A 24,409-nucleotide genomic window follows, 5' to 3' on the forward strand; every position below is an offset into this window, starting at 1 on the left:
CTGTTTGTTTGTCTTATTTGAACAATAGTCCCACAAAATGATCAAGGAGAGGAGGGATGAACTTGTGCAGACAGTGTGTTCCATGATCGAAAGGTGTACATCTAGTAAGAAGGATTTATCAAAGGGGATGAAGACAGTGGATGCCATTGAGCGCCTTGGTGTTGGCTACCAGTTTGAGGACGAGATCCGCAAGTTCATGGATGTCCTCATCAGCACATCGATCGATGAGAATGACTTGGCCGGAGTCGCCCTACGGTTCCGACTGTTGAGGCAGCACCACTATGACATTACCTGTGGTAATTTTACTAACATACTGCACTAAAGTAAACTGGAATTTTTCTCCTATTAGATGTTTTTGAAATTCTAGGTACTATCTGATTGATGGAAAGTACTAGTATTACATGATCAAAAAGTTGTAAATTAATTGACTAATTAACATACTACAGATGAAGTACTGAGGAGTTTCAAGGCTGAAAACGGTGAGCACTTCAAAGATGATGTGCGATCTGACGTTAGCACTCTACTTAGTCTGTACGAGGCAGCCCACCTCGGTAAACTTGCAGAGGACTCCCTCAGTGATGCTATCAGATTCACAACGAGCTGCCTTAGTTCCATATCAGAAGCCAACCAGCTACCTCATCATGTTCTAGGAAGAGTACGGCATGCCCTGGCTACGCCATCACAGCGTAGAATGAAAAGGCTGGAGGCTAAGCTTTACATCTCCATCTACGAGAAGGATGATGAACGTGACCAAGATATACTTGAGCTTGCTAAGCTGGACTTTCACATCTTGCAGCTGATGCACCGGGATGAGGTCAAGAGCATATCTCTGTGAGTAAACATATCTTATTGCAGTTCATATTTAATGTGATTTACACCTTGCAACAACAAAACTAAATATGATAATAGAAAGGGTAATTTGTTTTAGATAATAAACGATGTCCATCCTTCTGCACTCCGTGGCATGCGTGGCCAATGAATTTATTCCTTTGTGGATCCGGAAACAAGGCATGCCAAAATTATCTAAAAATACAGTCCATGATGTATAATTGTAAACAACATAATTAGTTGGAGTGTATATTCAAGAGTTTTTCTCCAACCATAGTATCTTGTGCATACAAGGAAAACAGAAAACTTATCAAAACAGATAAGGATGTCGATGATGCACTTATTAACAATTTTTCTTATTTTTATTACCTAACTAAGGTGGTACAAGGAACTTAATCCTGGCAGCACGCTGGGTGAATACATTCGAGAAAGACCGGTGGAGTGCTATTTTTGGGCCCTTGGAGTGTTCTACGAGCCAAAGTATGCCAAGGCACGTATGATGTTTGCAAAGCTTATTAAGATGTTCTCGTTTTTTGATGATACATTTGATTCTTATGGCACCTTGGAAGAGCTCCGTCAGTTTAATCAAGCGGTACAAAGGTAATTAAGCTCCTGGTTTGTCTCTAATTCCAGTATAACGACTGTCAAACTTTATAATCATATGCATGGTCAATTGTTAGCAAAAGACAAATTGTGTAAAGGAATCTCACAAGCTTCTTCTTTTGCTTAGGCCTATGCCTGGCTTAAGCCTAATTAAGAAAAAAATGGTAGAATTATCAAGCTTAGAACTTCCCTTCTCACCTGGCCCAAACCACACAGGACGTGGACAAGCTAATTGTCACTACAATGGTAAATCAAAAAGTTCTACTGTTCTGCATGAATTATATACAAATTTGACTAATTTAGCGAATAAATTGAATCATTTTTTAATTTCGTGAGGATACCATCCGGTAATTTCCGGTTACAAGTGGATAACATGTTTACCGAACCACCGGGAAGAACATCTGGTACCGTAGCAAAAACCCATGCGATTATCTCCAGTTCCACCAGGGCAGTGCAAGAGATAAACGGCTTGCAAATTGAAACGAATTATAGTACTCCCTACTTCCAATAACAAAAGATGTTATTACAACCGATATACCCATGATATTGGTTCTGGTAACATCTTATATTTTGGGAAGGAGGGAGTAGTAGTTTCGTGGTTTCTCCCTTCTAACGTGCATCCTTTTTACCTTGTCACCAAGCATAATTGCATATTTGAACAAGCTGGACAAAGTTCATTTTCTTTGAGACAAGATGCAATAATGTTAATTATATATAAAAAGGGTAAAAACATTTATGTTTTTATGTCCCATCTGTATCACCCTAACATGGCTTAAGTGCTGTTAAACGTTTACATCTACATATTAGATGGGATGAAGAAGATGCCAGACGCATCGGGAAGTGCTACGGGTACGTAATGTCACATCTTGCCAACACACTGGACCAATTTGTTGAGGACGGAGCTTCAGCCATAGGAATCGCCTGCACTAAAGAGATTGTAAGTAGTATGCCTTTTTGTGAATCTCAACCCAGTCAGTCTAGACATGTTTGTTGTTTTAATTCATGGTTCTATCACCACTGATATTGTTTGATGCAAGGCATGCACCCTTGATCATGCCATGTTACTCCGATATATGTTCACACAAATATGGATAAGTAATCAGTAGTATGACGCTTTTATGGATGTCTATGCATTCAGATCAAGCATGTGAGCAGATGCATGTTGCAAGAGGTGGTGTGGAGAGAAGAAGGGTATGTTCCACCTGTTCATGACCATCTCAGGATAACTGCAATAAGCACGTTCTACTGGGCATTGTCGTGCCTTTCGTTTACCGGAATGGATGCAGGCTACGATGTTTTCAACTGGGCAATCTCGTTCCCAAAAATCATTGAGAATGCAGCAATGGTGTCACGTCTAATGGACGATATTTCTGGACACGAGGTAACACAGCCTCGACCTACATGACATGCTTGCGTATACAGCATAGTTGACCCACCATGCATGCCGGCAGCTAGCACGATAGATAACCTTGTCTAACTTGGCAGTGTGAGAAGGAGAGGTCTAACGTTGCGACGGCAGTTGATTGCTATATCAAAGAGCATGGTGTGACCGTGGATCAAGCAAAGGAAGCGTTAGGCAGCCTCGTGGAGGAGCAGTGGAGAAGCATCAACGAGGAGTTCCTTACTAATACCACGGTGCCTGTTGAAGTGCTGACACGTGTAGTGAACCTTGCCCGGGTCATGGAATGCATGTACAAGAACCTGGACGGTTACACTCACTCGTCGGAGACAGCAGACCCCATAGACAAGCTGCTCAACAGCTGCGTAAACCACTGATTACTATAAAGGTTGAAGCTACATGTATACTGCTGTCACACCATGAGGACAAATGATCGCACCTCTGCGTGTATACTGCTGGTTTCATATTGTGGTATGATAGTATATAGGTAAGCGCACAGCGGAATAAGCAATTCATCGCTTATGCTTCCATATTACAAGAACAATCTTCTTACGTGATCTGATATATTTTTCATACATACCATATTTGCAATACAACTATCAAGGATTCGGGAGAGCATCGTGCTGAACGTTTTGAAAGTGTATGATATATAAAATTACGATACATCATCACTAAACATGCCTTGTTCGAGGGGTTTGCCGGGGGGGGGGGGGGGGCTTTTTACAGTTTGCCGCGACCTGGCTAATGAACTTGGCCCATGATTACGAAAAGTAACTCGGCGATCAATCGAGATCTCGGTGAAGTCTTTTGTTTCAGTTTGTCTTGTTTGGTTTCAGCTATGAATTAATTAATGAACAAATGTGTGCTGTGACATGCCGGCAACAAATTGTGTTGGGACGTACCCTTTCTGGCGTCGGAGGTAGAAAAAGGAAACTGGATGAGGTCTTTTCTTTCTGGCGACCAACGCCTTGGCCGCAGAATGGCCTCCTCGTTCTTTCAGCACGAACTGTGGCTACATGTTAACAACCCTCGAGCAATTCATACTCTGGCTGGTGCTCGTACACGCCGCAGCCCACCCGGCCATACTGCGTTCACGCGCGGTCCTCCGCTAGTAGAAAAAGAGCCATTTGTTCCGGTTTGTAAGAGCCTTTTGTCCCGATTTAGAAACCGGGATTAAAAAGTCGTTAGTAATGCCCTTGGCCTTTAGCCCCGGTTCTTACACGAACCGGGACAGATGGGCCTCCACGTGGCCGGTGCGGTGAGCCCAGGCAGGAGGCCCTTTGGTCCCGGTTGGTGGCACCAACCGGGACTAATAGGCATCCACGCGTCAGCTGTTAAGGGGCTAGGGTTTTTGTTTTTTTTTGAAGGGGGGATTTGGTGGTTTTGTATGATTAATTAAGGTGATTCACATATTGTGTTAGGTAGCTAATTAATTAATAGAGAGAAGTGTCCTCTCTTATCTCCGTGCTTGGTCGATGCTACGTACTATACGTATAGAGAGCACTCGACACGCTAGCTAGTAAGCAAACATGAAAGAAACAGAAGATCGTCATGAACATATGCATACGGAGAGAAGTGATATCGACCTCTCCTTCTTCGAGAGATTGGTCGAACAACAAGTTTTCGTATATCTATCCGACGCTACTGGCTACATATATACAATATAAGATCTCTTATAATATAATCCCCTAATTATATATGAACACAGGGTCCAGATAGTATTCTCCGTCTTTATCGATCACGTGGTCAAGAAAGAATGCCGCCAATTCATCTTGAATTCCTCGCATGCGATCTGGTGCTATGAGTTCATCCCGCATCTGAAACATCTAATTTGAAGAAGGTGGTCAATACATATATATGAATGAATGAAACTCAACACAAAAGATGGTAAATAAAGTTAAATTCTGAATATTATTGCTTATGCACTTCATATTGTTTTTTAGTGTAGCCCCGCTCACAGGTCGTGTGGCAGATGGACTCGCAAACGTAGTATCGACAGTAATTATTCCCGGCTTTCTGCCACAACCACTTTACAAGAAATAGAGGTCAATCAAACTGATAAGCAAGCATGCTAAAATGGTATTGATGAAACTAGCACTTGAATCACTAGGAGATGCGCGGAACATTCTAGTAGTACTTACTTTCAGGTGTTTAAATTCCAGCTTCTTCGGCAGTCCCGGACCATTTGAGGTGAATTTTTTCCAAACCCTGCCAGACAAAGAAAACAATTACTTGATATCAGGAAGTGAACAAAGTTGCCGATATGGTGCGATAATGATCGATTTAACTTACTTCTCGAGAATTTCAGTAATGTCCGCATACTCCTTGGGATCTTTTCGTCTCGAGTCTAAGACGGTTACTAGTCCCTGCTCGAGCTTAATCTCTAGGATAATATAGTGAAACCTGCGGACGCATGCATAACTCGCCAATTACATTACTATAACCTCGACTAATAAGGGAAACCGAATATGCACAAGAAAGTAATACTCACTTGAAGTTATAAGGAAAGAGTATTATAGCTTTGTTTTGATTTAATACCAACGATCGTAGCAAGTTGGGCTTGGTTTCTTTTTTCTTAAATTCAACCGAAAATGCATCTATGATATTTGGGTTAATGAACCCAATATCACCGATTTGTCTTTTTTTTTAATTCGGCGATCTTCAATCTGCATAATATAGCGAGGATAATTATAAATACATGCAATGAAATAGCTGACCTATATATAGAGACTTAATGACAGAAATATTACTTATAGACAGTAGCAAGTGACCGTTAATTTATTGACAGCCATCTGATTGAAAAACTGGAAGAACTCCTCAAATGGTACATTCAACATATCAGTTCCAACGAGGTCATGCTCCTCTTTAACTCTCAACGTCAAAGTATTCCTCCCCCAAGACTGTCTGCAGGTTTTCATGTACCAAACATGGAATCTTCGCATCATCATTGTTAGAGACCTTTCATCTTTGACGAGAGGCTTCCCATACTCATATCTGTGTTCTTCCACCTTCAAGAATTCATAATGTACATCGTCGGGCAAGTAATCATCAAGATTGTTATAACCGGGCACCATCCTCGAATCGTTAGCCACGATATCGCTAGAAACCTTGAGCGGTGGGAACGATTGGTTCGCTTGTTCGCCTAGCTGGGCAATTGTTTTCCCAGCTCGTCATTCCGCTAACCTTTGATCACTGACAGTACTTCCCGACCGCTTCGCTTCGATAAATGACCTTTCAATAATGCGCTCATAGTTGCATTTCGGCGGAGACTTTGGTGGTTTCTTCAGCGCTTCCAGAGTGCGCTTCGCTTTCACCGGATCTACCTTCTCCTCCGGAGGTGGATGTTTCTTTGCTTTCACCCCTTCAAAGAAGTTCATCACTTCGTGTCGCACAATCTTCTAGTTTTTCTCTGGGGTCATCTCGTATGGTAACTTCTCTGGAGTCTTCAGAGAAGGACCGAATCTGTATTGCCTCCCGCCTCTGGATGTACTGCTAGACGCCGGAGCAGACAGAGCGCCTGCGGCTGTCTTCATTCCTTGCTTACGAGGAGGAGGACTACGACGCGCCGGAGCAGCCGGGACGGCGGCGGGTCTCTTCCGCCCTTGCTGGCGAGACGGAGAAGGAGGAGGCTGGTGGCTGCTCGGGCGCGCCGGCGCCGGCGGAGAAGGAGGCGGAGTGCCGCCACGCGCCGGAGAAGGAAGCTGAGTGCCCTGATCACTCGTCGGAGGAGGGGGCGGTGGAGGAGGCGGAGTGCCCTGACTCGCCAGACGAGGAGGAGGGGGCGGAGGCGTCCAGTTCGGAAGGTTGATGAGCTCCTTCCTCCATAGGCATGGAGTCTTCAGACAAGAACCCAGCCGAGTCTCCCTGTCACCCGTAGGGTGGTCAAACTGGAGGTCCTCAAATCCTTCGGTGATTTCATCCACCATCCCCCTAGCATATCCTTCTGGAATCAGCCGGCAGTGAAAAGTTGCACCAGGTTCAGGAGGTGCAAAAGAGCCAACAGCCCAGGGGCGGAGCCAGGATTTGAGCATAGGGGGGGCGAAGGCAGATTCGACGATGAGAAAAAAAACAGAACATAGTAAATCTATCGAGTGATTTTGATTGATACCTGAATATGCTTCTCGTTGTTTGCTCGAACCAATCCCCCAAAAAATGAATGTACTGGTTCTTCTAATCACGACTATGCACAAATCCAAGCAAAATCAATGAATTTTTTTAATCCGAATGACAGAATCAGTGTATTATATCTATTATTTAGTATCAATTTGTGAGGATAAAACAGGAGACTGCTGCATCTAACTAATTCCATCTAAATCAAGAAATCGATGTAATCTTAATCCTAATGCGGATCGGTATTGTCAGATCGAACAAACTAATGAAGAGCGACTCACCACAAATTTTCTAGCGTATCGTCGTGGACAGCTTCCACCATCGGTGGTGATCGCCTGTGACTTGCAAGGTGCGGTGCCGCCTACCTTTTGCCAACCGGCGAACTGCCCTAGGCGGCTGCGAGTCGTGCACGGTGCGTCCTGGGCGACTAGACGGCTGTTTGTTTTCAATAGTGGGCTGGCCAACTAGTACGATGGTAAGTTGAACTATTGGGCTTCAAAAAATCAACTCCTTTGCTTCTTTACGTCGCTGGGCTCGCTACAGGCCTTGAACGCCCAGAATAGGGGGGGCGAATTATGCCTAAACAGCAAAATCTAATCAATTTAAGCCTAATTACTAATGTACGATGCAAACCTTGGGGGGGGGGGGGTCTGGCCCCTGCTCGTCCCCCCTTAGCTCCGCCCCTGCAACAGCCGCCTTCACTTTAAATTCCATCCACTGCGTCATAAGGTGGCAATTCTGAGACTCCGTGATAGCATCCACGAGGTAGCTGGTAGGAGCCGTGAAGACAGGCTCCTGAAGCAGCTCCGTGGAAGCCACGCTGCTTCTCCGCTGAGATGGCGGGGTAGCTTCGGGAATAGCAGCTTCAGCAGGTTGCGTGCTGCGGGCCTCGTCTCGTTCCTCTAGCGTTTATACCCTTGCGTGCAGCGCCTGTAGTTGGGTCAACTCCTTTTTATTCTTCCTCTCCCGACATTTGTAACCGCCTGCGTCGGGAAATCCAGCCTTCCACGAAAGGGAGCCTGGCATGCCTCGGGTCCGTCCGGGGTGCTCAGGATTCCCGAGGTCCTCTGTGAGCTCATCGTTCTCTCTGTCCGGAACGAACGTCCCTTGCTACACCTTTTCGATATACTCCTGAAGCTTCTCAATGGGTGTGTTCAGCTGCTCGTTGGTCCAAACGCACTTCCCTGTTACAGGGTTCAATTTTCCCCCAACCCCAAGAACCAAGTCCTGCAATGGTCTGGCCAGCATCGCGTCTCTGGTTCGATCCCTTTATCAATGAGGCCATTCTCAGCCTTGTCCCACAACGGTCGGGCTTTCAGGTAGCCACCTGACCCCGTGCGATGGTGATGCTTCTTCTTTGCAACATTTTTCTTGTTTGTCACTGACATCTTCGCTGGTCTCTCAGATTTCTTTTTGGTGAAAAATGTGGGCTACTGATCTTTAATCTTCTCAAATCGGCCGATGAATTCTGGAGTCTTGTCTTGGTCGACAAACGATGATTTCAGCTCATTCTTCCACCTCCTGAATAGCTCAGCCATCTTCTTAAGAGTATAAGCCTTGATCATTGGCTTTTTAACTGGATTCTCTGGATCCTCCTCTAGCGGGAAGGTGAAATTTTCCTGCAGCGCGGTCCAAAGATCAGCTTTCTGCCTATCACTGACATAAGACACCTGAGAGTATTTGTCCTTAGGCTTCAGCCATTGGTCGATGCTGATCGGGATCATGTCCCTAACTAGAACCCCACACTAAGCATTAAATTTTTGTTTGGTCCGGAGGGGTTCAATCGGTTGGCCAACGCGATCAATTTCGATGATCGTGTACCTTTCATCCGCGCGCAACTTTCTCTTCGGGCCTCGTCTCGTTACCGAAGTGTTGCTCGATCCGGAGGGCTAGAAAAGAAGAAAACAAAGAGAGTTAATATGTGTACATACCAAAAACAATTAATGCATCAATTAGCTATAGTCAGCACATGCTTAATTAATTAATATATATACCTAGCCGGACTCCGTTCGGTCACCAGAGCCATCATCGCGGTGTCCTTTCCCCTCGATTCGGTCACCGGAGCCGTCATAACGATGTCCTTCCCCCTCCATTCCGTCACGGGAGCCGTCATCACGGTGTCCTTCCCCCTCCATTCGGTCACCGGAGCCGTCATCACGGTGTCCTTCCTCCTCCATTGTTTGATCATCGTCGTAGCCTCCTGATACGTCTCCAACATATCTATAATTTTTGATTGCTCAATGCTATATTATCTACTGTTTTGGAAATTGTTGGGCTTTATTATCCACTTTTATATCATTTTTGGGACTAACCTATTAACCGGAGGCCCAGCCCAGAATTGCCATTTTTTTTCTTGTTTTAGGGTTTCGAAGAAAAGGAATATCAAACGGAGTCCAAACGGAATGAAACCTTCGGGAACGTGAATTTTTCAACGAACAAGACCCAGGAGACTTGGACCCTACGTCAAGACACAAAAGATGAGGCCACGAGGTAGGGGGGTGCGCCTACCCCCCCCCCCCCCCCAGGCGCGCCCTCCACCCTCGTAGGCCCCCTGTTGCTCCACCGACGTACTCCTTCCTCCTATATATACCTACGTACCCCCAAACGATCAGACACGGAGCCAAAAACCTAATTCCACCACCGCAACTTTCTGTATCCATGAGATCTCATCTTGGGGCCTGTTTCGGAGCTCCGACGGAGTGGGCATCGATCACGGAGGGCTTCTACATCAACACCATAGCCCCTCCGATGAAGTGTGAGGAGTTTACCTCAGACCTACTGGTCCATGGTTATTAGCTAGATGGCTTCTTCTCTCTTTTTGGATCTCAATACAATGTTCTCCCCCTCTCTTGTGGAGAACTATTCGATGTAATCTTCTTTTTGCGGTGTGTTTGTTGAGACCGATGAATTGTGGGTTTATGATCAAGTCTATCTATGAACAATATTTGAATCTTCTCTGAATTCTTTTATGTATGATTGGTTATATTTGCAAGTCTCTTCGAATTATCAGTTTGGTTTGGCCTACTAGATTGGTCTCTCTTGCAATGGGAGAAGTGCTTAGCTTTGGGTTTAATCTTGCGGTGTCCTTTTCCAGTGATAGTAGGGGCAGCAAGTCACGTATTGTATTGCTGCCATCGAGGATAACAAGGTGGGGTTTTGATCATATTGCATGAGTTTATCCCTCTACGTCATGTCATCTTGCTTAAGGCGTTACTCTGTTTTTAACTTAATACTCTAGATGCATGCTGGATAGCGGTCGATGAGTGGAGTAATAGTAGTAGATGCAGGCAGGAGTCGGTCTACTTGTCTCGGACGTGATGCCTATATACATGATCATACCTAGATATTCTCATAACTATGCTCAATTCTGTCAATTGCTCAACAGTAATTTGTTCACCCACCATAGAATACTTATGCTCTCGAGAAGCCACTAGTGAAACCTATGGCCCCCGGGTCTATCTTTATCATATCAATCTCCTACTAATTAGTTATTTCCTTTGCTTTTTTACTTTGCCTTTATTTTACTTTGCATATTTATCACGAAAATACCAAAAATGTTATCTTATCATATCTATCAGGTCTCACTCTCGTAAGTGGTTGTGTAGGGATTGACAACCCCTATTCGCGTTGGTTGCGAGGATTTATTTGTTTTGTGCAGGTACGAGGGACTCGCGCGTAGCCTCCTACCTGATTAATACCTTGGTTCTCAAAAACTGAGGGAAATACTTACGCTACTTTGCTGCATCATCTCTTCCTCTTCGGGGAAAACCAACGCAGTGCTCAAGAGGTAGCACCTGCTTCTTCATCATGTCTTTCCAGACCATCAGTCACTACTAGGAAAAGGCCTACTAATGGCGCACCTAATTTGGCCATTAATGGTGCATTAGTGGTGCGCCATTAGTAGCACGCCATTAGTATATTTTACTAATGGCGCACCACGGGTGCGCCATTAGTATCTGGTATACTAATGGCGCACCTCAGATGCGCCATTAGTATATACAACAGTGCGCCATTAGTATGCCTCCCAGGGGGCCATGTATACCCAGGTGCTTTGGCATACTAATGGCGCACGACAACAAGATGCGCCATTAGTAACTTCGGCATACTAATGGCGCACTGTTTAATGATGCGCCATTAGTATCCTTTGGCATACTAATGGCGCACTATGATGTGGTACGCCATTAGTATGAATATTAGGTTTTTTTTTAATTTTTCTGTTTTTTGCACAGGTTACAAAATGTATAATTGGACAAAATATAAACAGCACACATCAACAACAGATTCATCGAATACAATAGAAGATTAGTCTCTGAATACAATTCATCATTTTAGTCTCTGAATACAATTCATCATATTAGTCTCCGAATTGAAAAGACCGAACAAAGATAGAACATTATATTACAAGTCTCGAGACCGCGAGTTTGTCTTCACATTACAAGTCGATATCGATCATCTAAACTACCATCACATAGAAGAGAGCTGCGGTCATCACGATGAGCATCATCACGATGAAACTCGCCTTCATCCGGTTCCTCCAACGCTCCCTCCCCTCTCCCGCTAGATAGCGGGTGTATCTAGATTCGGCCTCGGCCCTAGTGGCGTACCCTTTGTAACTGTTACCGCTGAATCAGTGAACCTGTCTCCGACAGTCCTCCCAGTCGTCGTAGACTCCGGGAACCTTACCCTTGTACACGACATACCACGGCATCGCTATGCAGTAGCCAAACGAAACGTTAGTACCAATTGACAGACAATACATAAGCAATATATAAGTATGCAACAGAACGATCGGAAGAGAAAAGCAAGACATTAATAGCATCGATTACATCTTAAGTTGAACGACTCTCGAAACCAAAGAGACATACTACAAGTTCATTAAAGTATAATTACAACATGAGCCAATCGATGTTTCAGAACTAGACACAGCATCACTGCTTTCGACTCGACTCAAGGGACCGGAGCGTCGATGAAGCCGCCGTCTATCATGGGAGTCATGAAAGAACGGGCGTTGTCAGCCTGCATTTGTAGGATTGTGTCGATGTCACTATTGGACGGTTGATTTCTGAGGTAGAACTGCCCCGAGGTACGAAGGACATCTTGATGGATGATTTCCGCAAACTCCGACTGGATGCGAAAGAATTCTTGTCTGATGTCCGTGTCCTGGATTGCCGACACGCTCGCGGCCCAATCTTTGAGTCTACTCGGTAGCAGAAGGTGATGATGGTCCCGTACAATCGCCCGCATGTGATGGATGGCGTAGTAGGCACCCTTCTGACCGCCAGGCGGCTGCTTGACGCAGCAGAACGTCGTATTGTGGGAGAACACATGCTTGCCGTACTTACGAATAGGCCTGGTGAAGGTGCCTCCAGATTTGACGTAGCCAGGGAGAACATCATCAAGAACCTTCTTGACATTTGTGTAGTCTACGTTCGACTGACGGTCCGGGTCGAAATACGTGGCCATGGAATATTTGGGGCTTAGGAGGATGAGTGTGCAATGTGTGTCACTGCAGAAAACACGGAATGTTAAAAGAAAAACGATCGAAATCTAAGAATTCATATGTTACGGGGCGGTTGAGGGGAGGACTTACTCGGGAAAGTAAGGCACGAGGAAGTTATCCTTATCTTGGTTTGCCAGAATGATGCCTTCGAGGTAAGAACTCGCGACTTGCCGGTCCCCAGCGCTGCCCAAGATCTTGGCACGCATATAGAAGGGGTCGACTATCACGATGTCCGGGGTCTTGTCGCGAATGATCCGCATCTCCATACTCAGCGAAAATAGCCGAACGAAGGTGTAGTGCAGCGGATGAAGGTTCAACATAGCGTGGATGTCATCAAACCGCAGGAAGATCGTACCCCCGATGGAGTTATCCACAAAGCCCTTGCCCTCTGGCACCTTGGCCGCGAAAACCGGGTATGCCACATCCTTCTCTCCGAGACACCGCTTCTCCAAAGAAAGAACACTGTCATGCAGACTCCGCATAGCACCGGTTGCAGCATCGAGCATATTTCTCGGTAGCATCGGCCTACCCGCCACATGCACCCTCCTCGAGATATCCTCAGGTGAAGGTGGCCCGTCCTGAGCACGGATCGTACTCGGTGCCGGCTGGCCCGCACCCTTGTTAGTCTTTCTTTTGCGTGCCTTCTTCTTCTCCTGTAATGGGACCGAGTTCTGCTCACAGACCACCTTCTTGAGTGTGTTGGGGCTGATCATATTTCGCACCTCGCCTATCTGAGGCTCGGTGAAGTCGGCAGCTGGAGGCATCTCCTAAGAGCTGAACTGCAGACGACGCCTGTTGCAACTTGGCTTCTCCGCGGTACCAGCTAGATCGCGCATGTCTTTTGTTGGGTTGGTTTCTTGAGAAGGAGGCCCCATGAAGTGGCCACCGTACCCATGATCGGCAAAGTACTGATCGACATTGGCAAATGTATCGTCGTCGTCGTCGTTCTGATCCTGTGCCATATGCATGTTTGGATCCAGTGGCATAGGGATGTCCGGCACTGTTGCGGCGGTCTTGCCATGGGGCCGACTTGGCGGCGGCACGACTGGCGGTGTTGTCTTTCGGGTGGTGTCCCCCGCCCCCAAACTAATCTGGCTCTTCGGCCAAAGCAGGGGCCAGCTCAGGCAAGCGCTGAGGATCACGTCATCATCGTCGGCCCCGACGGGTCGAATCGGAGGTAACAACTCGTCGCAGCCTGGCAGCACCCGAACCAGTTGAACCCTAAACAAGTTGGGTGGCATCTGGGTACCGTGGAACAAGGGGTTGCCCGGTTGAACGATTTTGCCCTTGGCAACATCGACCAACTTGTTGTTCACGAAGTGCAGGAGAGTGCACGGAACGTCGGCGGCGCCCTGCGAAAACATGTAGGGCATCAGGGATGCCCAGTCAAAGGCAAGGAGATGAAGTCCTCGGCCGAGAGAGGCTTAATTAGTTACCAGTGTATGCTTCTTCTGTGGAACGGACGTCCTTTAGGTAGGGTGGTCCTGCTTCTTCTTGTGGTGTATGCTGCTACTTCATCATCGTCGTCATGTTCGATCCTCGGGTCGCCATACTTGTCGAAGTCTTGCTCATTTGCTACTCCATCCATTCCGATGATCTTCCTTTTGTCTCTCCTCACGACAACACGACTGGGCTTTGACGGGTCGGTAATGAAGAAGCATTGGTCCACTTGGGAAGCCAGTACCCATGGCTCATTTTTCGCGGTGACGTTTGCGCCCGCGGTCTTGGATTTGGCTTCGGGTATAACCATGGTGGTGAAATACTGGTCTTCTTTTAGGACGCTCTTGGCCCATCTGACACGGAACATCGGGACCTTCTCTCCAGCGTAGCTCAGCTCCCAGATCTCCTCGATCCTTCCGTAGTATCTGTCCTTGTCGTTACCGGTGTAGGATTCCATCGTTACCCCGGAGTTCTGATAACCATCGCTCTTCATGTCCTTGGCCTCGGTGTAGAATGTGTAGCCATTGATATCGTACGCCTCATAGGTCATCAGGTTGTGCTCGGCGCCCTGTGACAAGGCGAATATGAGTTGTTCTTCCGCGGAAGAATCCTCATGTAAAGGGTACGACAGAAGCTTCTGCTTGAACCAACGCGTGAAACATGAGTTGTGCTCTTTGAGTATATCTCCGTCCGTCCTCTGTTGGCCTCGGTCATTGTACGTCTTCTTAATAAAGGTTTTGTGCTGTACCACCCAAGGATCGACCACGTCTATGTGTTGTAGCGCGACTAGGTTTGCTCTTTCAAAGTCGGCGAGTCGACCCTCGAAGTCGACATGCATTTCACGACGACCCTCACGGTGACCCCATCCAGCGAGCCTGCCGAGGTGCCTGTTGACGGGCAGACCAACGGGGTTCTCGATGCCTAGATAATTCGTGCAGTAGGAGATGCACTCTTCGGTCAGAAAGCCCCTGGCTATGCTTCCCTCTGGACGTGACATGTTGCGAACGTATCCTTTGATGACACCATTCATCCTTTCAAACAGCATCATGCTGTGCAGGAACGTCGGCCCGAGTTGGATGATATCGTCCACGATATGGACCAACAGATGCACCATAACGTCGAAGAATGCGGGCGGGAAGTACATCTCAAGCTCGCATAGTATCACCACGATCTCTTCCTGTAGCCTTCTGAGTTGCCTCACGCCAACAGACTTCCGAGAGATGACGTCGAAAAAGTTGCATAGGCCAAATAGGGTTTTACGGACGTGCGCGTCCATGATCCCACGGATTGCAACTGGAAGTATCTGCGTCATCAGCACGTGACAGTCGTGAGACTTCATCCCGCTGAACTTCAGCTTCGCTGGGTCTAGGTATCTGCTTATCTTCCCCGCGTAACCGTAAGGAAGTTTTACTCCTACGAGGCAGGTGAAAAACTTCTCGATCTCCTCCTGACTTAGAGTGAAGCACGCGGGAGGGTAGTCATTTCCGGTCTTCTTGGCCTTCTTGCCTTTGCGACGACTTTCCGTGTCTTGCTTCGCCTCATCATCATCATCATCATCATGATCATCATATATAGCGTGAAGCTCCTGCCTGATGCCCATTGATTTCAAGTCTGCCCTTGCTTTCGGCCCATCTTTGGTCCTCTCTGGCATGTTGAGCAGGGTATCAAGCAGACTCTCGCACACGTTCTTCGTGATATGCATGACATCAAGGCTGTGAGGCACATGGTGGATCTTCCAGTACGGCAAGTCCCAGAAAACAGACCTCGTTTTCCATACCTTCAGCAGCAGCTCTGGCGCCTTTCGCTTCTTTCCCAGCTCTGGCGCCTTTTCCTTCTTTCCCGGCAGTGGGCAGTCTTTCCAATTTTTCAACAGCTCGTCTATTTCCTCGCCGCTCCTCGTACGCGGGCATCCTCGGGGTTCGGTTTCACCATCGAACAGATCCTTGCGTTTTCTCCACGGGTCATCGTCGCGAAGCCACCTTCGATGTCCCATGAACACGGTTTTCGAAGACCCGAGATCTCTATCTAGCTGGCGATACGTTGTGTCATCCATGCACCTGACGCATCCAGAAAATCCGTGGACCACCTGCCCCGCGACATATCCGTAACCGAGATAGTCGTGCACCGTCGTGAGCAGCGCGGCTCTCATAGGGAAATATTCTTTCTCTGCGGCGTCCCACGTATTGGCTGGCATTTTCCACAGCGTGTCAAGCTCCTCTTTCAGCAGCCCTAGATACAGATTGATGTCGTTCCCTGGTTGTTTCGGTCCTTCAATTAGCATACTCATGTGAATGTACTTCCTCTTCATGCACAACCAGGGGGGAAGGTTGTACATCCACACAAACACAGGCCAGGTGCTATGTGTGCTTCTCTGGCTGCCAAACGGATTGACTCCATCGGTGCTCGCGCCCAGCACGATGTTCCTTGGATCGTTCCCAAATTCTGGGTCTTCGAAGTTCAACGCTTGCCACTGGCTCGCATCCTTAGGGTGACTCAGCATCTTGTCTTTTTTATCTATCTCCGGATCATTTGCGTCATCTTCTCGCTTCTTCTCCTCCCTATCCGCGTGCCAACGCAGGAGCTTTGCTACCTTAGGGTCCGCGAAATACCGCTGCAGATGAGGAGTGATCGGAAAGTACCACACCACTTTTCGAGGAGCTTTCTTCCTCTTCTTGTATCGAGTGACGCCGCACACCGGACATATGGTAGACTCCGCATGCTCGTCCCGATAAATGATGCAATTGTTCATGCACACATGGTATTTCACGTGCGGTAAATCCAGAGGACACACGATTTTCTTCGCCTCCTCCAAACTGGTCGGGCACTTGTTCCCCTTGGGAAGACGTTCGTGCCAGAATGACATGTTCTCGTCGAAGCATGCGTCATTCATTTTGTGTTTTACCTTCATCTCCAGAGCCATGAGCGTTACTTTCAGGCGGGTATCCTCGGGCCTGCATCCTTCATACAATGGAGTAACCGCGTCTAACTCAAGTTATCCATCTTGGCTTTCACTCGGGCGGCAGCTCTTGCGTTATCCGTCTGCTTGAGAAGCAGCTCTTGAATATGAGGGTCCTGCACCCATCCCATCGATGGTCCAGCGTCGTCTGCTCCACCGGCATCATCATCTTCATGACCATGCCCGTCGTCTGCTCCGGCATCTTCCTCATCATCATGTCCTGCATCTTCTACATGATGACTGTGTACAGCATCACCGTCGTGATCATCTCCTGGAGATTCTTCGTCTTCTCGCCCGCCCGAGCCGCGGTGGTTGTCTTGCTGCCCTTCCTCATTTCTTGCCCGGCCCCCATGGACGACTTCGTAGTCATCTTCATCACCTTGCCACCGATAGCCATCCATGAAACCACGCAAGAGTAGGTGGTCCCGCACCTGCCCGGATTCCGGGTCCGCAATAAGGCTCTTCAGCTTGCATCTTCGACACGGACATCTTATCTCCGTCTTGTTCTTTTGAAGCATCTCGGCCTTCGCGGACCTCAAAAACCTATTCACGATGCCTTCGGTCATCATGCGGACCACGGTCGCCTGCGGGGTAGAGCAAAACGATATTTCAGAACCAAGAAAAAATTTGGCATGACTTTCCCTAAAAATAGGACCAAAAAGAATGCTTAATGCCAAAATTCTCGCCGAAACGGAAATGAATCAACATTCCGGCAAAATATTGGCAACTATCGCATTTCAAATACTGGTACACCTCCAAACACAAACACATATGCAACACCACAAACATATGCAACACCACGAACATATATAGATCTAGCTAGGCCATAAAAAGTGCATGTGCACATTGTTGTAGGGAGAACAACATAAATATAGCTTCCCGCCTTACTTACCTATCAAAACAAGGTAATTTAACCACTTAAATTGAATGAATCTATGGTGGAAATGAGGTGAAAAAGAGGAGGCACCCGAGACAAGGAGGAGGTGGAGAGAATGAAGTGGGGGGAAGAGTGTGGGTAGGAGAGGCTGTCCAAAATATCTTGTTGCTGCCCACTTACTAATGGCGCACCAACTCTGGATGCGCCATTAGTAATCCAGGTTACTAATGGCGCACCTTCTGGTGGTGCGCCATTAGTAGTTTTGCAAAAAAAAAATACTAATGGCGCACTGTCCCACAGTGCGCCATTACTAGTTTAAACTAGTAATGGCGCACTGTGGAACAGTGCGCCATTAGTAGTTTTGCAAAAAAGAGAATAAAAAATATAATAAAAAAACAACATTAGTGGCGCACTTTCCGGCAGGTGCGCCATTACTAGTTACAACTAGTAATGGCGCACTGTGTCTGGATGCGCCATTAGTATGTTTGGACAGGCGTACTAGTTAAAAAAATATTTTTTTGATACTAATGGCGCACCCTGGGACAGGTGCGCCATTAGTAGTTTCAACTCTAATGGCGTATCAGAAGGTGGTGCGCCATTAGTATATACTAATGGCGCACCGCTTGTCTAGTGCGCCATTAGTGTCAATCCCATCTATAGCCCTTTTTCTAGTAGTGAGTGCATGTGTCGTTGAGAAGAGAAAAGACGGCATCACTTCCGTGTGCGATTATCTCCCCCAACACCGCTTCTGTTGCTTCGTCTCGGGGGTGCGGATCCATAGTTTCTGCAAATATTTACAACATGGCAACTATTATTCAAACATGACAGATGGATCTATTAGTGGCAAACGTATAACTAGCTAGCTAAGCACAATAAGGAATCATATTAGTGGCCTGGCCCGACGGTTCTCTAGGGTTTGGGGTGGCCTCGGCAATGCTTCAAGGGTCCAGGGTGGCCTCAACAACGCTTCAAGGGTTCTGGGTGGCCTCGACGACAACGCCCTTTTAACTTGGTAAATTTATGTGGCCTCAAGAGAGTCTGGCGATCGGGTAGGGGCGCGGCGGGAGGGGGTAGGAGACCGACATCGTTTTTTTCTAGGGTTTGGGTGTCCTCGAGAGTTTTGGTCGAGCGAGAGGGCCGGGGGGGTGCTCCAGACGTCCCCCCCCACTTTAACAAAGAACTATCTTAAAAAAAGACTTGCTTCACTGTAGGTTCTTGATCGATGCGACTTGGACTCGGTAGAAACACTTTATGAAAATGCGGCGGTGGCCGAGCCGGGTGGTTTTCTTTTCCTTCTTCATTTTTTCCTTTGTTTTTTCTTATATGTTTGTTTTTGTTTTCATTCTACATTTTCGTACATATGAAAAAAATAAAGTTTCTATACAAAAGTGCACAATCTTTATGAACAAAGTACAACATCTAAATTAACTATACATCTAAATAAATATAACTACAGATCTGAAATTTTCCTAATCTTAAAACTAATCTAAACATAAACTAAAATAATATAACTAAACATACATCCATACATACATACACATACATATACATCTACATTATATATGAAAAAAAATCTAACTTTTGCATATTCATTTATGAACAAATTACAACAACTCAATTAACTACACATCTAAACTACACATCTAAATTAACTACACATCTAAATTAGGAAAATTCATATGAGCTCACTAAGGGGGCGGCGATCGACGAGGAGGCAGGGCACGGGGGCGATGGTGAGGGGCGCGGCGACGACGACGGTGAGGGGCGCGGCGACAGGCGACGAGGAGGCAGGGGCGGCGACGGTGAGGGGCGCCGCGACGGGCGACGAGGAGGCAGGTCGGGGGCGGCTGGGGCGCGGCGACGGGCGACGAGGAGGCAGGGGGCGCGGGGCGGTGACGACGTCTGGGCGGCATGGGACGGCGTCGGGGCGGTGCTGGATGGCGTCAGGGCGGTGCGTTATGGCGTCGGAGGCAGGGCGACGACGGCGACGGCAAGGCGCAGAGGGGCAGCCTGGCGGCGTCGTCGGGGCAGGGAGGACGTACTGAATAAAGAATTTCACAAGTGCTAGTTATATAGATGAAGCATTAGTCCTAGTTCATGACACCAACCGGGACGAATGCGACCTTTAGTACCTGTTGGTGCCACCAACCGGGACCAAAGGCCTCTTTTCAGCAGCCCAAAGGGCGGGAAGCGGCGTCCTTTGGTCCCGGTTGGTGGGGACGAAAGGGGGGGCATTGGTACCGGTTGGTTCCACCAACTGGGACCAAAGGCCTTGTGCTGCCGGCGTCAAAAGTTTAGTCCCACCTCGCTAGTTGAAAGAGCTCGACAGTGGTTTATAAGCGCTACTGCTCCCACCCTCTCGAGCTCCTCTCAACTGCAGGCTTTCGGACCTAATCTGTCAGTTGTGCCTGTGGGCCTGCTGGGCCAGCTGCGGGCTTGAATCCTGGCCCAATGGGGTTTCTAGTCGTATTCAGACCGTTGTGGCACAGTAGGTGGCATTTTTTTTTAGTTTTTTGTTTTGTTTTTACATTATTTATTTATTTTTCTTTTTTGCTTTATATCTTGAATTTTTTTTGGTGTACATTCACTAAAATTATAGATTTTCTGTTAGTGCCATTAATTTTCAAATTTCAATTCTTTTAAATTAGTATAATTACTATTTTGTGAATAAGTTTACTAAAAAACAGATTTTCGAGTGATTCTTTTTCCAGCTATTTAACATTATGTGCTTTATAATATTAAATTTCGTAATTTTTAGGTAATTTTAAATCTCTGTTTTAATAAAGAACATATTTTGTTATCTTAGTTTTCTATTAAAGTTTTTAACAAAAAAATTCTTTATGAAAATTCATTTTGCCATTAATGTTTTGAACAGAAAATACTTTGATAACTTTAGTTGCTTAAATTTTATATAATTGTAGTTTAAAAAATACTAGAGGTTTATAAAAACTTTTAGTTGATTTCTTTTGCTATTAGAGTTTTATAAAAACCTTTTACTTTATTGTTTTTTCTATTGAAGAATATTATAGTTTTGTTTTAGTTGATCATAACATAATATTATAATTGATTATTTGAAGTTCATTATTTTTGCTATTAGTTCATTCTTTTTGCACTAAATGACCCTAAAATTGAAAAGCACTACAAATGAACTCTAAAAAGGTTGAAAGTTGGCATGGTATCATCATTTCACCCACATAGCATGCGCTAAAAAGTTGAGAGGGTTACGGCAAAAAGTGGATGCACTTCGTGTACAAAATGGACAATCTCTTTCGAAGTATCAGGGGTTCGGACGAAAACTCATCTGTTACAGAGGGATTTAATTTTTTAAAACTTATTTCAACTCTAGACTTTTTCTGTGTTCAAAATGCACCATTCAAAGCCACATCATCAATTTTCAACCCTTTCTGACTTCATTTGTTATTTTTCATGCATTTACTGATTTTTTGAGCTATAAGACCCTGAAATTCAAAAGCATTTGAAATAAACTCTGAAAATGTTGAAAGTTGGCATGGTCTCATCATTTCACCCACATAGCATGTGCATAAAAGTTGAGAGGGTTATGACAAAAACTAGATGCACTTCGTGTACAAAACAGACAATCTCTTTCGAAGTATAAAGGTTTCATACGGAAACTCATCTGTTACAAAGGGATTTCATTTTCTTGAACTTATTTGAACTCCAGACGTTTTGTGTGTTCACAATGCACCATTCAAAGCCACATCATCAATTTTCAATCCTTTCTGACTTAATTTGTTGTTTTCCATGCATTTACTTATTTTTTTTTAGCTGAATGACCTTGAAATTGAAAAGCACTACAAATGAACTCTAAAAAGGATGAAAGTTGGCATGGTATCATCATTTCACCCACATAGCATGTGCTAAAAAGTTAAGAGGGTTACGGCAAAAACTGGATGCACTTCGTGTACAAAATGCACAATCTCTTTCGAATTATCAGGGTTTCAGACGAAAACTCATCTGTTACAAAAGGATTTCATTTTTTTGAACTTCTTTCAACTCCAGACTTTTTGTGTGTTCAAAATGCACCATTCAAAGCCACATCATCTATTTTCAACCCTTTCTGACTTCATTTGTTATTTTTCATGCATTTACTAATTTTTTTGAGCTATAAGACCTTGAAATTCAAAAGCATTTCAAGTGAACTCTGAAAATGTTGCAAGTTTGCACGGTATCATCATTTTACCCACATAGCATGTGCATAAAAGTTGAGAGGGTTACGACAATAACTAGATGCACTTCGTGTACAGAACAGACAATCTCTTTCGAAGTTTAAGGGTTTCATACGGAAACTCATCTGTTACAAAGGTATTTCATTTTCTTGAACTTATTTGAACTCCAGACTTTTTGTGTGTTCAAATTGCACCATTCAAAGCCACATCATCAATTTTCAACCCTTTCTGATTTCATTTGTTATTTTTCATTTTACTTTTTTTAGCTGAATGACCTTGAAATTGAAAAGCACTACAAATGAACTCTAAAAAGGTTGAAAGTTGGAATGGTATCATCATTTCACCCACATAGCATGTACTAAAAAGTTGAGAGGGTTACGACAAAAACTGGATCCTCTTCGTGTACAAAATGGACAATCTCTTTCGAAGTATCAGGGTTTCGGACGAAAACTCATCTGTTACAAGGGGATTTAATTTTTTTGAACTTATTTCAACTCCAGACTTTTTGTGTGTTCAAAATGCAACATTCAAAGCCACATGGTTAGATAAGTGACCAAAATAATAGAAGTTCATCATCACATTATGTGTGTAAAAAACCATTACAGATTCACATGGATAGATAAGTGACCAAATTAACAGAAGTTCATCATAACTTTAAAAACAAAGTACATACATAGTTCTCATTGAACAGCATATAGCTCTCCAGAGCATTTAGTTAAACCATACATTGAAACTATGTGAAACCTTTCAATGCAACAATAAATGCGATCATAATCACAACAAAGGTGAAAATTGATCCAACGGGATAATGATACCAAGCCTCGGTATGAATGACATATTTTCTAATCTTTTTCATCTTCAACCGCATTGCATCCATCTTGATCTTGTGATCATTGACGACATCCGCAACATGCAACTCCAATATCATCTTCTCCTCCTCAAATTTTTTTTATTTTTTCCTTCAAGTAATTGTTTTCTTCTTCAACTAAATTTAACCTCTCGACAATAGGGTCGGTTGGAATTTCCGGTTCAACTACCTCCTACATAAATAAAAAATCTATGTCAACTTGATGGCCATAATTGTCATAAACAATAAATGAACCAAATAGTTATGAAAGATAATATATACCACATCCGAATCATAGCCAGGACGAGGGCCAACGGGGGCAGATACCAAAACCATCGCAGTATATAATAACAAGCATTAATAAAAGAAAGAAAATTAGACAAGTATCTATCTAAAGTAAGAATTTTTTTTGTTTCATAAGAAGATAAGAGGCTCACCACAGTGGTGCAGACGACGAGATCGGCGCGGGCGATCGACAGCGGTGAAGACGGGGACGGGACGTGACGGACCACTAAACCTAGACAAATCTCGGGGAAAATGGAGCTTGGAGGTCGAGCTTCGAGAGGAGAAAGCTTAACTAGCGTGGCTCGGGCATTTCATCGAACACATTGTGTGCATTGGAGGTGAGCTGGAGAACCCAAATGCCCTCTCCTCGCCGGCCAGAAAAAACAGAGCACTGTGGAGTGCTCTGCTGCGGCGACGGGGTATATATAGGCAAGTCATTTGTCCCAATTCGTGGCTGGAACCGGGACTAAAGCCCAGCCTTCTGTCCCGGTTTGAGTCAGGAATCAGGACCAATGGTTGTGGGCGAGAAGTGAGGCCCATTGGTCCCGGGTTGTGCCTAGAACCGGGACAGATGGGTCTATGCGAACCGGGACCAATGCCCACAAGGCCCCGGCCGGCCCCCTTGGCTCACGAACCGGGACAAATACATCCATTGGTCCCGGTTCATGGAAAAACCAGGACTAATGGGTTGGCCAGGCCCGAACAAAAGCCCATTTTTCTATTAGTACTCTGATACGCATGCCCACGACGCGCTCACGCGCATGGGGCGGTCCTCGCAACAGATCGCCACGGCCCGGCGTTTACAGCCTAGCACTATTGCGGCGGAAACCGAACGTGATCCTAGCTCACCCTAGCTCACGCACCACCATACCAAACACGACAAACGCTGAGCAGCCTCCAGCGACACAAACGCCGGATGGAAGGAGATAAACTCAACACAAACAGGAGCACATGAGTATTTGCGGCCTCCTACGCCCTAGCGATGGATGCCGTTCTTTCTTCTCTATATTCGACTCATGGACCTATACATTGTGAGTCACACCAACTCTAAGAATACATGTGTACACATGTAACTACATCTCTTTATTTTGCATGGTAATACATGTCTCATTTATATCGTAAAGATTAAGGTAAATTTTAACATGGTCTCTCTTATCCCCTCTTTTTACATCTCATGTGAAAAGAGGAGGTAAGAGGGACCATGTTAAAACTGCTCAAAGACTAAAGCACAAGTCACGTAAGGACAAACATGACAAAACTGAAAAGATAGCATAACATCTGTGAGCTTGACAACAATGCTCGTCACCTGCCTCCGGCACCATGACAATAGCCACCGAAGAAAAGAATGATGGATTTGCTCCTCACCCGAGCTTGACG

General features: G+C 45.6%; 1 protein-coding gene across 2 annotated transcripts; it reads left to right on the forward strand.

Annotated features, from left to right (window-relative positions):
• Positions 1-3,443, forward strand: LOC147962919 ((-)-germacrene D synthase-like). 2 transcript variants are annotated; one of them, XM_087527772.1, is made up of 7 exons: positions 1-296; positions 447-551; positions 651-831; positions 1,207-1,428; positions 2,239-2,368; positions 2,570-2,812; positions 2,917-3,443. In XM_087527772.1, exons 1-7 carry the CDS (start codon positions 38-40, stop codon positions 3,205-3,207), a joined length of 1,431 nt encoding a protein of 476 aa, XP_087383898.1. In that variant the 5' UTR covers positions 1-37; the 3' UTR covers positions 3,208-3,443. The 2 variants fall into 2 exon arrangements, with proteins under 2 accessions (XP_087383898.1, XP_087383897.1); XM_087527771.1 differs by having other exon boundaries at positions 2-296; positions 447-831.
• Positions 3,444-24,409: the final 20,966 nt, after the last annotated feature.

The sequence above is a fragment of the Triticum urartu genome, chromosome 6A (genome assembly GCF_056163025.1).
Source record: "Triticum urartu cultivar PI428250 chromosome 6A, HENAU_Tu73, whole genome shotgun sequence".
NCBI lineage: Eukaryota > Viridiplantae > Streptophyta > Magnoliopsida > Poales > Poaceae > Triticum > Triticum urartu.

Bases quoted from the DNA above. Each gene is read 5' to 3' on its own strand.
- LOC147962919 (XM_087527771.1), top strand. From the start codon at position 38: ATGATCAAGGAGAGGAGGGATGAACTTGTGCAGACAGTGTGTTCCATG. The intron at 297-446 runs GTAATTTTACTA...AACATACTACAG, and splicing joins CCACTATGACATTACCTGTG to ATGAAGTACTGAGGAGTTTC. The intron at 832-1,206 runs GTGAGTAAACAT...TACCTAACTAAG, and splicing joins GAGGTCAAGAGCATATCTCT to GTGGTACAAGGAACTTAATC.